This window comes from Crinia signifera, chromosome 2 (assembly GCF_055691185.1).
Source record: "Crinia signifera chromosome 2, ASM5569118v1, whole genome shotgun sequence".
Classification (NCBI taxonomy): domain Eukaryota; kingdom Metazoa; phylum Chordata; class Amphibia; order Anura; family Myobatrachidae; genus Crinia; species Crinia signifera.
In genome coordinates, this window is record NC_139218.1 from 237,757,965 (window position 1) to 237,774,584 (window position 16,620).

General features: G+C 41.0%; 1 protein-coding gene across 1 annotated transcript in view; it reads right to left on the reverse strand.

Annotated features, from left to right (window-relative positions):
- Window positions 1–588: 588 nt before the first annotated feature.
- Window positions 589–16,620, reverse strand: part of NIPSNAP2 (nipsnap homolog 2) — a 30,788-nt gene continuing 14,756 nt past the window's right edge. Inside the window, exons 6-10 of the mRNA XM_083174074.1 lie at window positions 13,778–13,918; window positions 11,655–11,686; window positions 8,352–8,446; window positions 5,604–5,687; window positions 589–1,962 (exon numbers count right to left, since the gene is read on the reverse strand). Coding sequence (XP_083030200.1) covers window positions 1,898–1,962; window positions 5,604–5,687; window positions 8,352–8,446; window positions 11,655–11,686; window positions 13,778–13,918 — 417 coding nt within the window. The 3' untranslated portion in view covers window positions 589–1,897. The remainder of the gene's footprint in view (window positions 1,963–5,603; window positions 5,688–8,351; window positions 8,447–11,654; window positions 11,687–13,777; window positions 13,919–16,620) is intronic.

The window sequence follows — 16,620 nt, forward strand, 5'->3', positions numbered from 1 at the left end:
TAAACTCCAATTACGGGATTAAAGTCCCAGTGTTTTTGGGGTCAAATCCTGGGATGCTGCCGATCCCGGGATTGGCCACCCTAGCTGTTAGTAAATAACCTTAGATTCCTTTTCCTGCATCAATAACCTTTTACAATCTGATTTCCGATTAAACATTTTGTGCATTTATCGTAATATAAACAGCAAGTGGTTATGTTTTCCTCTGTCAGCTTTTCAGATGGTTTTAATGTACTGGCTAGTACCTGCCTACTCCCTATATTGCCTTTGTGATTTTAAGAGCATACATTTACATAATTAGGTAAAAATGTATTTTTTTTTGTTTTCGGAGGTTGAAGACCTCCTTTAGTGTAACAACTTTCAGTGTGCTGCTTCTATGCACAAGCAGAGGATATTAAAGTACTGTACTACACAAGTTGTGCACAGAAATGCAAGTTGCTCTTGTACAGTAGATGAATGGTAGACATGATCCGTCAGTTATACCACACCCAGTTTAAGCAAATGCATTTATAGTGTAACATCTCATTAGATTTGGTGTCTGGCAATATAAATCATTTTGTAGAACTTGAATTATGTATAAATAAAAGTATGTGACATGTCAAATAAAATTATTTATTACCATTTTAACCAGTTATCATATTTATTCACATGATCACCTATCATATTGTAATATTGTAGAAACTTATTTTAGAGAACTTGTTTCTTCTTGCATACAGGGACATCATTTTTCAACAGTATCTTTCCATGATGACAGCATACAGTAATATTTTATAGTGAAAAACAACAAGATTGGCCTGGCAAACACACATGCAGTTTACATTTGATGGCAAATTGACAAAGAAGTTTAATGTGTTCTATTTTTGCAGCAAACCTTTGACAAAGCAGCATTTAATGAATAACAACATTTTTCGTAATATTTTTGTAAAGTAAAGCATGATTTGTACACAAATTAAATTACATACTGAAAATAAATTTCACTATGGGTTTGTAACTTTTCTCCAGAAATACTTTAACTCCTATGAAAATGGCAAAACAAATTTTGTTTTGAAATATAAAATCTGCTATCGAATTGGAACATTCTAGTAACAGATTTGCTATGATATGAGATACAAATTGATTAGGATTCAATGCAAAAGAATAATTTAAGATGTTCTAACAAAATTTTTTTTAAGTGTTCATAACAAAATAAATATCAAACTATAGGCCAAGTATGAATTTTATTCAGAGTGAAGTAATGAGCTACTTGGTTACTTGGGAGCTGATCTTTTTCGGTAATTAAACCAGGATAATTAGTACTGTAATTGTATAAGAACAGAAAGTACACATTAAGTTGGGGCACATTATATCAAAACAGTAACTGCATTGCTTGATATGAAAAGAAAAGTTTTTATAGATACATTAAGCGCGTAGTGTAATCACTTTTTGTTTGTCTTACATGATTTATGGCGTACATAGAAATCTAAATCAGCATGTGTTGTGGCTAACAGTGGAACAGGTATGCAAAATGTGCACAGGTTTCAGAATGACAAAGATAGGATATGAAAGGTTTCATTTTACAAAACCTCATGACCAAATGACTAGTTTGTAATGGTAACTACAAGGAGTAGTGTAAGAAAATTACAGAGGAAAGTCGTACTGCTACCAGCGCAAACATTGTTATGCAAGCAAAACCAGGCCTTTGTCTTTTGAGTGGTTATTACTAGATCAATGTTCTTAGGGAGCGTACAAATTATCAGGAAACTGGCCATTTTTAATTAACACCTGAAGAATTATGTATTACACTAATAACTCCCCGGATCTCTTCTGTCTTGGAGTTGAATGCGTTTTTCATACATCAAAGTAATCCACAGAAAAGCTTGCCACTTTTTGAGTTGAGGCACAAGTAAGACACAGGGCGCTTTTACTGGAGGGGAGAACTCTTCAGTGGGATCATAATTCTGGATTCCATCTCCTGTATAAGGGGTACTAAAAGACAAGCAATAATTCATGATTTATAGTGAGGAGTTTTAAATGTATGCTGTTATTAGAAGAATGAGCCTGGGCAGGATTCTGATTATACAGAGATTTAGATTTAAATAGGTTAAAATAATTACTGCAGACAATTCTAACTAAATACATACTAGAAAATGTAGAAACTCATCTCTTTTATCCATTCAGGGAGTTACTGTTACATAAAGGGCTCATTCACAGATCTATCTTCAAATTGCAAACTGTTTAAGGTGTTGGCTTCTCCCTTCTACATCAATCCAGCATGCAATGTGCATTCAACTGTCAGCTTAAAATAAATGAACAGACCAGTAACCTCTTCTAAGCCCTGCAGCTATATTTTTAAATAAATTTTACTTAGTATTCTTTTTTATTTTTACAGATAAATTATAGTTCCCCTCGAGATAGTCACAGGCAATGTTGAGTAGCCACGGCTGCTTTCAGGGACTGCTGACATCGAGACACGATTTACATTTTTAAGATACCAGGACCCTTTTCCAGTACGATTGCTGGTCAGAAAACCTGCTGCTGGAACGGAGGGATGCATGGCAGCAGTCATGGCTATGTGCAGCTCTGTCTCTCTCACGTCAACTGGGATTAGCCACATTCTGCTCTACCTCCCGCAAGTAACTAAGGACTTTTGGAACAGTTGAACTTAATAAATCACTGGGTCTCAATTTACTTGTGTGGCACCATGTTATGGATAGAATGGTGGGTCAGAAGTGGGCTTCTCTTGAGAGAAGTTACCATTTTAGTTAGGAACAAGTGACTTCTGGTACTCGCTCTCCGAGTGGCATCACAATTCAATTCTATATCATTATATCATGTTTTCATAATCAAAATTACCTCTACAGAGAAGGTTTATGTTCATTATTGTGAATTGCTTTGTGATGGCACATTTGTTCTGTTAATTTCTTGCAAATTAACTATAAATGATTGTAAAAGGTGCCCATACACTTGACCGATTTGGGATGATTTCACCTTTCCCGACAGATTGGGCCAAGAACTTAGCCCAAATCGGATGCGTTTAATGTCCCTCTTGGGTTCAATGCGTGGTCCTGTGCACATTGGACCTGAGCCGGAAGTCGGACCTGCTGTCCATCTGACTGACAACTAGACACCTCTCCAGGCGGAGGGGAATGGGGTCGCATGCGATACATCGCATGTGATCCTGCCACCTGGGAAGGCCACGGGCGGTTCGAGGGGGTTGGATGGCCCACACACTGCTGCGATACATCGCAGTAGTGTATGGGCACCTTAAGTAAGTCAGATTTGGATGTGAAATGTTGCACATAGCTGCACCTTATGGGCTGCTATGGAAACTCCCCAAGGTAGTACTGACCCCAAGAATGGAACCATGAGAAAATAGGATTATTGGTACAGCTATATTTCCTTCTTTGGTTGATTGTTGTTGTTTCTATCCTCCCCTGGGCTTAATTGAATTCAAACTGACAGTTAGTGGAACATTCCGGGCTGGGTGGATGTAGTGGGGAGGAGCCCCTAACACAAAATGTACGTTTTAAAATGTATGTCTTCCATAAATGCACCCTATAGACCAGTGGTTCCCAACCCTGGTCCTCAAGTACCCCCCAACAGTGCATGTTTTCCAGGTCTTTACACAGAATCACAAAATAATTAGCTCCACCTGTAATGAGTGCACCTCCCAGGTGACCTGGAAAACGTGCACTGTTGGGGGTACTTGAGGACCAGGGTTGGGAACCACTGCTATAGACCAAAGGAAGCAATTTTCCCCAGGTAGATTCAGAGATTTACCAATAATGATATGTATTTTTTGGTTATTAAACCTTTTCATTTGTTTAAAATATGTTGTCTACCACATCTTTCAAATTATTTTAAACTGTAACTTATGTGGGGTACACACCAGAACGACCACGACCGTTCACTACCGATAGACGACCATGGAACAATTTCCCTTGGACTGCCCGGGAGCTACTGGGTAGTCCCCAGCAAACGATTTGCAAAAAGTGTGTTTTTTTTTTTTGCAAACAATCTTGATCCGATACCGATTTGGCGTTATTAGACTGTCCGCGACGGACAGTCGGTCGGACTGGTATTGACAGATCCTACCTGCAGCACATAGGACCCACGACGCGACCAAATGAGTGGCTGTTGTGGGCATCGGATCGGAATCGGATCAACAAAATGACAAAAAAAAAGCCCAAAAGTACATACAATCTGTCTGTATTGTATCAGGATTGAGGGGATGGAGGGAAAATCGTCCTGGTGTGTACCCAGCATAAGACAACAGTCAAATAAAAGTGAAAAATCAAGCTCTCTATTCAGCCTGTGTATGACAACCTGCACATTTTCTGATCCTCTACAAGTACATAGAACATAGCTGAACATAGATCAGCTGTAGACAACAACTATACAGGACATAAAGCTTTAGCATTGAAAGAGAACTTTTTCTTGGCATTCTCTTATTAATTATCACTATCATAGCCATGGTCCTTGTGATTCACCACAACGCTACCCAACAACAAGAGTGTCCCACCAACCATGATCAGCTAAGATATAAATAATGCCTAAAGGTGCCCATAGACGGTCCGCTCCTGGTCCGTCCGTCCTGTACTGCGCATCTCATCGTATGGTACAAAACGTGTATGGGTACCTTAAGAATGATACGTTTTGCACAAAGAGCATTTTATGCAATCTCTGAATATTTTTCTTGGAAAAAAACTTCTGAAAATACATTTTGCATATAACATTGTAATAAATATTTGACATGTTATAATTTATCCCCCCAAAAAATCTAAGTCACAGAAACGAGAAATACGATACCAGAAAAAAAAATCTGTCACCAACTGGATTTTCAACCAATTAAGTAACTTACATTCCCCTATTCCAGTGGTTCCCAACCTGGGGTACTTGTACTACTGGGGGTACTCTGCAGACCAGTTGGGGTTTTTGAAAATCTTATTGGTAATGGCGGAAGAGGAAGAACCATGTTGCGTCACTTCCAGTTCCGTCTGCAGCATCTCCTAATGATTTGACCGGCCAGCAATCCCCTGAGGGCTAACCGCCCTGCTCTCAGACATTAGCGTTTATCTGTCCCGTACTGACATGTGTGAAAGAAGCAGCAGCATAAATCCTACAGGCATTAGTGGGAACCCCTGGAGACCGTACACAGCCAGAGGCCAAACACAGAGGGACCCAATTCCTGGCCACACACTACTCATCTGCTACTCATTAACATAAGGACACATATAATGATACGAATACCGCTCACTTCCACTCCACTCTTAACTACTGTGGATATTTCAGATTGAGAGGCGGGTGCACTCAAATGAAAAGCATAATCAAGGGGAACAGAAGATAAAAAAAAGGTTGGGAACCACTGCCCTATTCACTTAAAAGCATTTTAGCCAACTAGATCAGAATCTTACAAATGGGGTTTATTTACTAAGATGGGAGTTCTATTTAATGGGATGTTGCTATGGGCAACCAATAAGAAACTATTTATTTAGCAGTTTCTAGAAGATAATAAATATAAGCTGAGTGATTACCATTGCAAAATCCCATCTGAAATTGAACTCCTATCTTAGTAAATAAATCCCAAAGAGTTTTTGGAAGTGAATGTATTCTCTGTGGTCTTTTACCTGTATAGTAGACACATTCATCCCAGCCATCTTTCTGCCATGCTGAACTTCTAATGTCATCCCTGGTCTGCAAGTCATTGTAAGCTATAAAGAAAAATACAAAATATGAAGAATAAAACATCAATACAACTTACCAAACAATATACTGTAAAAATACAGCAATGAGGTTTACTATCCAATAAACATAAGTAGTAGTAGTTTGTTTATTTATAAGACGCAAGAAGAAAAAACTATGAATGGGGGAGGGCTCTAGCAGGAGTCCACCCCTGTTCACAGATCCTGGCGCTAGTAAGCAATAAATGTGGCTCTATATATGCCTTGTAAAATACAAGTAATTTGTTTTTAGATTAACAGCTGCAGCAGATGCAAATAAGACTGCTATGTCTCACAGAAGTACAGGAAAGGGTTTTTGCACTTGCGCTGCTGGATCTAATAAAATAACCTGTGAACCATGCTGAACAAAAGGATATCCAGACACATTTGAAATTTATGTATTAAATTTTATGTATAAAAAACACACAATAAAAAACAATTGACATATAATTTAGACAACAAATTAGTCTAAAAACAAATACAATACAACATATATTCAAGTAGATAAATCTATTATTATTTGAGTGTCCCACTCCAATGAGGTCGCAAGCTGTAAGGAATTAATAGAATGGATATATCCAAAAAGCAGAGTAAATTCAGTAATCTGGCAGCCAGTTGTTTGTTAGTAGCGGAAAGCCAATGGGTTAGCTGATGGGGAGTCAGGGGGGGGGAGGATGGATAGCGGAGGTCAAAGCAGGTATATGAGAGCAGTGGACAAGCTGTGTGAAGCCTGTTAGCGCATAAACGCCAGATGCTGTCAGTTAGGGAACACACTTAGTCCATTTGTAATATGCTCACCCTCCTTGTAGTTTGTAGCCGGAGGGCACGGGGAGCCGGATGGTCAGAGGGGCTCAACCCAATGCACGCAGTGGTGTTGCGTCTGCAGACAATTATCCCGCTGTAGGAGACCTTTTTAAGCGGGGAGCCTAGATGTACTTGCGGCTCAACCCGATTTGGTGGGAGATGTAGTGACCCCAAGTGGGGCGTCTGGCTTGTGGCTGCCGGTCCGGAACAGCGTCTTGTAGTGGAAGCGCTGTAGATGGCTGGAGATAGCCGCTGCTTGTAAGTGCCGGGCGCACATCAGCCCTGGAATGGAGGTCGCGACCTCAGAAGTGACTCCAGCTATCTCCAGCCATCTCCAGCGCTTCCACTACAAGACGCTGTTCCGGACCGGCAGCCACAAGCCAGACGCCCCACTTGGGGTCACTACATCTCCCACCAAATCGGGTTGAGCCGCAAGTACATCTAGGCTCCCCGCTTAAAAAGGTCTCCTACAGCGGGATAATTGTCTGCAGACGCAACACCACTGCGTGCATTGGGTTGAGCCCCTCTGACCATCCGGCTCCCCGTGCCCTCCGGCTACAAACTACAAGGAGGGTGAGCATATTACAAATGGACTAAGTGTGTTCCCTAACTGACAGCATCTGGCGTTTATGCGCTAACAGGCTTCACACAGCTTGTCCACTGCTCTCATATACCTGCTTTGACCTCCGCTATCCATCCCCCCCCCCTGACTCCCCATCAGCTAACCCATTGGCTTTCCGCTACTAACAAACAACTGGCTGCCTGATTACTGAATTTACTCTGCTTTTTGGATATATCCATTCTATTAATTCCTTACAGCTTGCGACCTCATTGGAGTGGGACACTCAAATAATAATAGATTTATCTACTTGAATATATGTTGTATTGTATTTGTTTTTAGACTAATTTGTTGTCTAAATTATATGTCAATTGTTTTTTATTGTGTGTTTTTTATACATAAAATTTAATACATAAATTTCAAATGTGTCTGGATATCCTTTTGTTCAGCATGGTTCACAGGTTATTTTATTAGATCCAGCAGCGCAAGTGCAAAAACCCTTTCCTATTTATAAGACGCCACAAAGTGTCCGCAGCGCCGTAAATAGCAAACAAAAAACAAATGACAAGGTAACGTACAGGGTGTGTTGATAAAATACAGCATAAGTAGGGGTATAGCTGGTAGAACTAAAATCAGCATCAGTTCTGAAGTAGGTGTCGGAATTGTCGAGGAGACTGAAGATGAAGTAGAGGAAGGGAAGAACAGGGCAGGAGCACTGGTGAGGTAAAGAGGTAGGGTGAGTACGTGAGGAAGGAGGGCCCTACTCATAAGAGTTAACAGACTAAAAGGAGGTGGGAGGACGAACGAAAAACAATAGGATAAGTAGGAACGGATGGGAACGGATGAAGGGGTAGGGTAGGCAGGATAGGAGGAGCGAAAGAGGTTAGGAGGAGGAGGGATAGGCTAGTCGAAAGAAGTGGGTTTTGAGGGAGCACTTGAAGGAGGTAAGGGAATCAGAAAGCCTGATATGTGGCAGGAGGTTGTTCCAGTGCAGGGGGGCAGCGTGAGAGAAGTCTTAGACACGGGAGTGGGAGGAGGTGATTAGGTGAGAGGTCATAAAGATCATTACTATGTATAGGGTATCACAGAACAGTTTTATTATTTCCTAACATTTTCACATTTCAAGGAACGGAGAATTTTTTACGCACCTTTGGGTTTGATTATCAATGTTTGAAAAGTTCCTCAAGAATACAAAAAGTATTCCATTTTAACAATAAATATGAAGACAGGCCTTTAAATTGTAATGACAATGATAAAAATAGTGAGTGTGTGTGTGTGTGTGTGTCATTTACCCCACAAATGATGGACCATGTACAGCTGTCCAATCTGTGAGAAAAAGCCAGCCACAGCTTCTCCGCTGTCTTGTCGATACCTAATGGCACGAGCCCTGAGACACAAACAAAACAAAATGATATATATTATTTATCATAGGTCATTAAAACAAGTATTCAAATATTATTTCTAAGAAACTGAAACTTACAGAAAAAACAGAGGACAAGTTTAAAAAATAAAATGTATTCGAAGCACAAATTCATTAAGAAGTTGCCTACTTAAAGTTGAATATATTGGGCGGGATGTAATGCTGTCCGAGATCGCGGGATGATGTTTTGGTTTTGCCTTGTAAATGATTGCCCCTTTAAAAAACATTTTTCTGCTGGCATGTTTGATAATCTCTGAAAGCATTACATCCCGCCCATAAAGATTGATTTGCATAGATATTTTTTCAACAGCTTTTGCTTGTGGTTTCTGCTAAAATTATAGATTACCTTTTGTGTTGTCATTTTTTTGCATTCTCATTGTTCTATTGAATTTATTGGCATAAGCAAATGTGGTGGGGAGCGTACCTTTTCTACGGTCAACTGTCTGACATTCTACTGAAGACCCTCTTTCATTCGATAGTATATTAACAAATATACGACTGCCACAGCTATAGCTTGTGGTTGACTGAATTAGCCGCAAGGTGGATGATATGCTGCTTTAATGACATGATCGCACCAGCAGCGGCACTTCTTCTTACCCCCCTCGTGGACCGACCTTGCTCATTTTTATACGCAGCCCTATGGTTGTGCAAACTAATAGTTGTCTGGAGCTTTGCTAAGGGCAAATTCACAAAGAACTCGGCTATAATTAACTAAAAGTAGGCTGGTGCTGATAATTGTATACACACACACACACACACACACACACACACATATATATTATATGTGGGTGTTTCAGTGTGTATCCGTATGCAATTATCCACACCAGCCTTCTCATAGTTAATTAGTGCTGAGTTCTTTGTGAATTTGTTTTAAAGAACCTGTAGGGGGTATTGCTTTTAATATGCAACCACATGTATATGCTCTGCGGCTAGAAGATATTGACTGGTTTTATTGATTAGATTGTAATAAGCGCATGAATATTATATGTTAATTCTATCCTAAGGGCTGCATCCAGGCAGTTACTCGCATGGGGAGTCTAATTAAATCGTCCCCTTGAGTTACAGAAGACTCCCCTAATTTCTGCACTTAATATAATGCAAAACAGTATATCACTTATTATAGATCCATTTTGTAATGATCTATTAGTAATGCTCCTATTACAAAAGTTCTTAAAACATCATCCTTTAACGCAAGATGTCCACTGTAACTGCCATACACAATCACGGGACCAGGCACACGGGAACTCAGAAGGAGATGTATACAGATTTCTGAGCCACCATAACTGGGCGGGTTTCATGGCAGTCACACGTGCAGTTATTGCACAAATTCACTGTATGGGCTTAGAGAAAGTCACACCAATTTTCACCCACTAGGCACGTGAGGCATGTGACTAGGGGTGACAGCATGCTGCCCTGCATGAGAGCTCTGGTAGGCCGTTGGCCAGATAAGGCCGGATGATGCTTTTTGTCAGTACTGCTCTTTTTTATTTTATATCTTGCAGGGAAAAAGTTATGGTACTCTTTACCTAGAACGGCGCCCGCGATTGGCATCGCGGGCGTCGGGGGTAAAAAATCGCGGGCATCGCGGGTACATAAAAAACGGGTGCGACGCGATGCCCGCAATTTTACCATAGGGATCAATGTTAAAACTGTGATTGGACGCGATTTTACTGTAAAATGCCTCAATGCCCGCGATTTGGCCATAGGAAACAATGTTAAATGGGCCACAGAGCCCTAATAGTGCCCTTGAACTGTGAAATGGCCCCCACAATTGTTAACGCCACCCCACGATCAACGTCAACCCGAAGCGTGGCGAGCGCAGCGAGCCCGCGAGGGGCGGCGGTACGCGTCCTCCGACCTTTTCATACCCCCACTATCCACGTCGGCGTGGAGTTGAGAATAGAATAGTGTGGCGAGCGCAGCGAGCCACCGAGCCCGAAGCGTGGCGAGCGCAGCGAGCCCCGCGAGGGGACGCGGATACCTTCACAGGTAAACGCGTCCCTTCGCGGGCTTCACAGGTGTCCGCGTCGCCATGGACACCTGGGAAGCCCGCGAGGGGACGCGTATAACTGTGAAGGTATCCGCGTCCGCTCGCCACGCTTCGGGCTCGGTGGCTCGCTGCGCTCGCCACACTATTCTATTCTCAACTCCACGCCGACGTGGATAGTGGGGGTATGAAAAGGTCGGAGGACGCGTACCGCTGCGCTCGCCACGCTTCGGGTTGACGTTGATCGTGGGGTGGCGTTAACAATTGTGGGGGCCATTTCAGACTTCACGGTGACTATATGGGCTCTGTGGCCCATTTAACATTGTTTCCTATGTAAAAATCGCGGGCATTGAGGCATTGAACACTAAAATCGCGTCCAATCTCACTTTTAACATCGATCCCTATGGGAAATCGCGGCCATCGCATCGCACCCGTTTTTTAGTGCATTCGATGGTCGCGATGGGCGCAGTTCTAGGTAAAGAGTACCAAAGTTATTCATATATTATATTATAGTTAGCCAAGAAGATTATGTGGGCAGTGAGTGACATACATTATGTAATTAGGATTCATACGCAGACCAATAACCTGGTTCGGTTGTTGTATTGCTTTTAATATTTTCATATCTCCTTGGCTAATTATAATTATATTACTAGGTTAATATGTGCAGGGGCAGCACACAATATGTCTGTTGTTTATATGTGTAGGGGCACTTTAATTATGTCTGGCTCCTACACTTTCATCCTGGCTCCTAGATTGTACAGTTATGTATTTAAAACCCGTCTGTATAGCTGCGGCATTTCCCACCCGAGGCTTATAATCTGGTCAATAAGTTTTCCCAGTTTTTTGTTGTAAAATTAGGTGCCTCATCTTATATTCGGGTCGACTTATACTCGAGTATATACGGTAATCCTTAAGTTGATACATCCAAGGAAGAGTTGCTTATGTATTTGAATAAAGTATGACAAGGATGTGGTCACACATCTATGTATTTACCCAGAACATAACAGTTCTTCACTGTTTTTCACAGGACAAGTATTTATCAATTAGTGAAGCCAGTCTAATTATTAATGGAGTAGTGTTTGGTTGATACTTGGAAACGTAAACTAAAATAAAAAAAGTTTACTTAAGTAAAACATTCTTACACCTCCTTGAAAAGTAATAATTAGGTCTAATTTCTTGCGTCCTTACCAGTGGTTTCCCCATTCAATCATGGTTCCAGGCTGGAAGAGAAAAAAAGTATGTCCCATATAGCAAAATGGAATGTATTTGGGAGGGCAGCACTAATAAATTTAATTGAATTAAAAGAATGTTGTTTATTGAAAAAATTAAATAAAATTGGATTAGTAGTTAAACATGACATCACATGTTTACAGCAATAAGAAGTTTAAGCTGTCAAAACGTCTATATATTTGTAGAGTCTTTGGGTATCATTAACAGTGCACTATACATATACAGGGCACCTACAGACCCCCATTTGTATTGTATATTACTCTCTTTACTTGGCACACACAAGGGCAAAGCAAACAAATAAATAACATTGCACCTTGCAAAAACATGTAGCACTGCAGATATGATATTCTCTGAGATTTATATTTTGGAGGTGCGTGTCGCAGCTGTGAATTGACCCCAGAGGGAGAACAGATAGTGTGAATTCATACAGAAGACAGTGGTAATGTGCAGATAAAAAAAAAGCCCCAATCCATTGCTACTATATAAAAAATCCAAGGAGCATTGGGTTAACACAGATGACAGTTCCAGGACTAGGTTTTATTACAGCTGCCATGTATTATATAGTTGTGGACTACACTGTTCACACATGCTAGTAAATATTACAAATGTTAAACAGATACTGAATTATATATGTCTTAAACACACAAGTTGAGACTCCCATATAAGAAATCCAATATTTTTTTACATTTTAAGCAAGACATATGGCGACACCTTTGCTGGATGAATTTCCTGGCCAGGTAAAAAATCAAATTGGGGGGGGGGGGGGTGAAAAACAGCCAAAAATTCAGCTAAATAAGTTAATTTGATTCCGATCCACGCAGATTTCACTAATGATGGATTTTGCGAGCAGGCCAAAACTCAGTACTGGGATTGAATAGGGCAAGTTCAATTAGCCCCCCCCCCCATGTGTATATGAACTGTTTAGACCCCCTCATCAATATTAGCAAGTACAGTGAAATCAAATGCAAAATACTTTTGGTACTAAGCATTTTAGATATGGGAGACTCAACCCATACTTATGAGAGCAATAACAAGACATAGGTTATATCTGTATGTAATGTGCACTGATGTAATTTCCAGACAGTAACCTTGGGAGGTACTTAACAGGGGTTTGGTTCATAAGGTTGCCCGAGAAAAGGTCGACAATGTCTAGGTTAACCCCAAAAAGGTCAACATGAACAATGTCCACATGGTAAATATTTTCGGCTTTAGGGGTGTCAATATTTGTAGCACATGGGACCCCCAATTAGTCTACTGCATCCTCTCACATATCTCACCATGCTTCGGGCAAGGATCTTAGATCCACTACCACCATGTTTGAAAAATATTATGAAAAACTCACGTTGGCCATATGCGGTGTCAACCATAGTCATGTTGCCCTCTTGACCGTGTCAAACAATAGTGGTCGACCTAATGACTGTGGGCTTAAAGTCCAGATACTCTTAACAAATGCCTCTACTCCTGCAGGAATCTAAATTTTGTCAAATAACTTATTTTCTGTTGGATCAGTTTCCTATATCTGTAGCATTTTGTGGGAAAGTATTTGCTATAAGGTTTACTGCAGCAATGGTGTCCTAGATATAGCAAACTATTAGTGTCAAACTTTTCAGTCTCATTTAAAAATTACCACAATTTTATTTATGTCAAGGTACAATGATGTCTGCCAATTACCTCAGCGCTTTAAATTGCCCATTAAACAGTTGTCTGAGAATTACCAAAAACATAATTTACCCTGACCCATGGGGTATTTGTCAGACATCAAGTGTTAGTTTTTGTCTGAAAATTACTCCACTTAACCCTATACATAAAGCTTGGACAATTAGGGTTTAAATTCAACACACTTTAGTAAAGCAATGCACAATATTAGTGATGGTTTTATATCTGGCATTATATATTTTCACAGAAATAAAGGTGGACTATTTTTAATTCTATATCAGCAACAGGTATCACATTATACTAGATTTGCCCACTTAATATTCTTTGAAATACGGTATGTGCTGGTAGCAACATACTGTACAATCAGCCTAGATTCATAGAGATCTCAAGTAACGCCATATACTAGAATGGATAAATAACCTCACCCTTAGCTGGTAGGACCTCAGCTCATATATGTTGGGCCCTTTTCGCGGGACAGGTTCATTCCAGAAGCTGAATTCCAAAAGAAGCTGATTTTTACGGGAGAGCAACATGTTGCCCCGTTCTTTGCGAAACTCCGTGAACTCCTATCCATGAAATAGAAAAATAAAGAAAAATACGCAGGATACAAATTAAAAAGGGATGTAAATTTACAGAAGTACTGCTGAAAAATTATATTTGAGATCATGGACCCCTTAGTATAAAATACTAAAGTTTCTATATGGCAAGTAAATGGGACCATTGAGTCTAGTGTTTGAATAAACATTGAAGTACATATGCATCTTGTACTAGCCTTATAAATGAATGCAAAAACAGGATTTTGGTACTTATTGTTAAATCCATTTCTACAAAACCAAAGGGGACACTTTACAGTAGGGTATAGAAGTGTATAACTGGGAGCTGGCACTTTAAATAATTTGAGTAGTGTGTCCTCCCCAACTCGGTATTAGTAAATCATGCTGAGGAGACTTGGAAATTGAAGAGATAAGAAGCAAAAATACACATAAACTTAAACACAAACAGGTGTGAAACAGAACAATGACTTGGAAAAGCATAGCCGCAGAAAATGAACCCATTGTCCAGGCACGAAGAACAGCACCAGACTGTCCTGTTTCCCTTGTGGATTAGGAGAAATGGATTTAACGGTTAGTAAAAAAAATCCTGTTTTCTCCTTCATTCAGCAGGGGACACTGGAATGTAGACTTTACAGTGGGGACATCCCAGAGCTCCCATCCCGTGCAGGAGAGTGCAGAGAACCCGGCAATGCCACACGGCCAAACTGGGAAGCAGAGGCTGCAAAGGTGTCAAACCTGGAGAAACGGACAATAGTATGTTGACTTGACCATTTAGCCGCTCTACAGAGTTTAAGTATACCCAACGGGCAGCTGCCAAAGAGGAACCAACCGAAAGTGTAGAATGTGCCCTAATCTGTTCAGGAGGGACTCTAGATGCAGCCAAATAAGCTTGGCAAATAGTGAAACTAATCCACCTTGCAAGTGTCTATTTAGCTGCAGACCATCCAGGCCAAACGCGATCATACCAAAAAAATAAAAAAGGCATCCCTTTTCCGCAAAGAAGCAGTCCTATTCATATAGACCCTGAGCTCTTGGACCACATCTAGAGACCTAGATGAAGGAGAAGCATCAGAAAAATATGGTGACACCAGAGGTTGATTTAAGTGGAAACTCAAAATCACCTTAAGAAGGAAAGACATGCAGCCCACATGGACAATCAAATAAGGGGTATGACACGATAAAGCACCTAACTCCGACACGAACCTGGCAGAAGCTAGGGCAAGGAGTAACACCACCTTACAAGACATGTATTTGAGCTCCACCAATTCCAACAGTTTAAAAACAGATGGCTGCAGAAAGGAAAGAACAAGATCCAAATCCCATGAAGCCTTGGGTGGAACAAACGGAGGATGCAACCATACTACCCCCTGGAAAAACATCTGGCACAAGAGCTATTTTCTGGTTAAAAAAAATTGACAATGCCAAAATCTGTACCTTCAAGGAACCAAGACGAGCCCCAAGCAGATATTAACCATACTGCACCAGCATATATCTCTTTACTTTTTAAAATATCTACCATCTCGACCACTACGCTCTGCACAAGATCTGCGTCTCTCTTCTGCATGGATCACTAGCTCCCATTCACTATTATAGGACTTTCATTGGGCTGCTCCCATCCTATGATTTGCCCTTCCGCGCACAATAAGACTCTCCACTAGCCTCCAAACTTTCAAGTGTTCCCTAAAAACTCACCTCTTAAGGCAAGCCTATCATTGTTAAGTTTTACACGCATAACCCTCTGAGGTACTTATGTATTATATAGCTTTTCTTCTGGACTTGCAACTTGATGGGACTGCTATGATATTACTGGTGCCTGTCCGTGTGTTTCCCTCCTATATCCCTATAGATTGTAAGCTTGCAGCAGGGCCCTCTAACCCCCAAGTCTGTCTGTTATCCAGTTTGTTTTATCACTGTCTACAACTGTAAAGCCCAACGGAATCTGCTGAGCTATATAAGAAACTGTAAATAAATAAGTAAATAAACCAAGACGCAAGCCTGCCAAAAGACCCGCCTGAAGGAACAGCAGAAGACGAGATGCCTTGAACCTCAGAAGGGCCACACTCCTACTTTCACACCAGGAGATGTAAGCTTTTCAGATGCAGCCATAGTGGTTTGAGGTAACCTCCTTTCAGGCACTAAGCATGGTCATAATGACAGCTAGGGGAATGCCCTGCATCTCAAGAGGGCCCTCTCAAAATCCATGCCGTTAAACGTAGACGCTTTGAGACTAGAAAGACAAAACAGCCTTGCTTCAGAAGATCCTCCCACAGAGGAAGAGGCCACGGCTGATCTATGAGAAGCTTTTAAGTCCAAATACAAAACCTGATGGGGCTAATCTAGAGCCACCAACAGAACCTTGACACGTTCTCTCTTTATGCACTGCAGAAGGTGATGAATCAGAGGAAAAGGAGGGAACAGGTAGACAAACTGGTGATTCCAAGGAATCATCAGAGTGTCGACAGCCACCACTGCCAGATCTCTTGTTAGTGAACAATATTCTGGTAGCTGATGATTCCGGCGAGATGCCAACAGATCCACTTGTGGAAGGCCCACCATTGGGATAACATGCAAAAGACCTTCGGATGTAGGGCCCAATGTCCTGGATCTAGGTCTTTCCGACTTAGATAGTCTGCTTCAAAATTGTCGACCCCCACAATGAATATTGCCGAGAGGGTGCTGGCATGTTCCTTCGCTCAAATCAGAATCTGACTGAC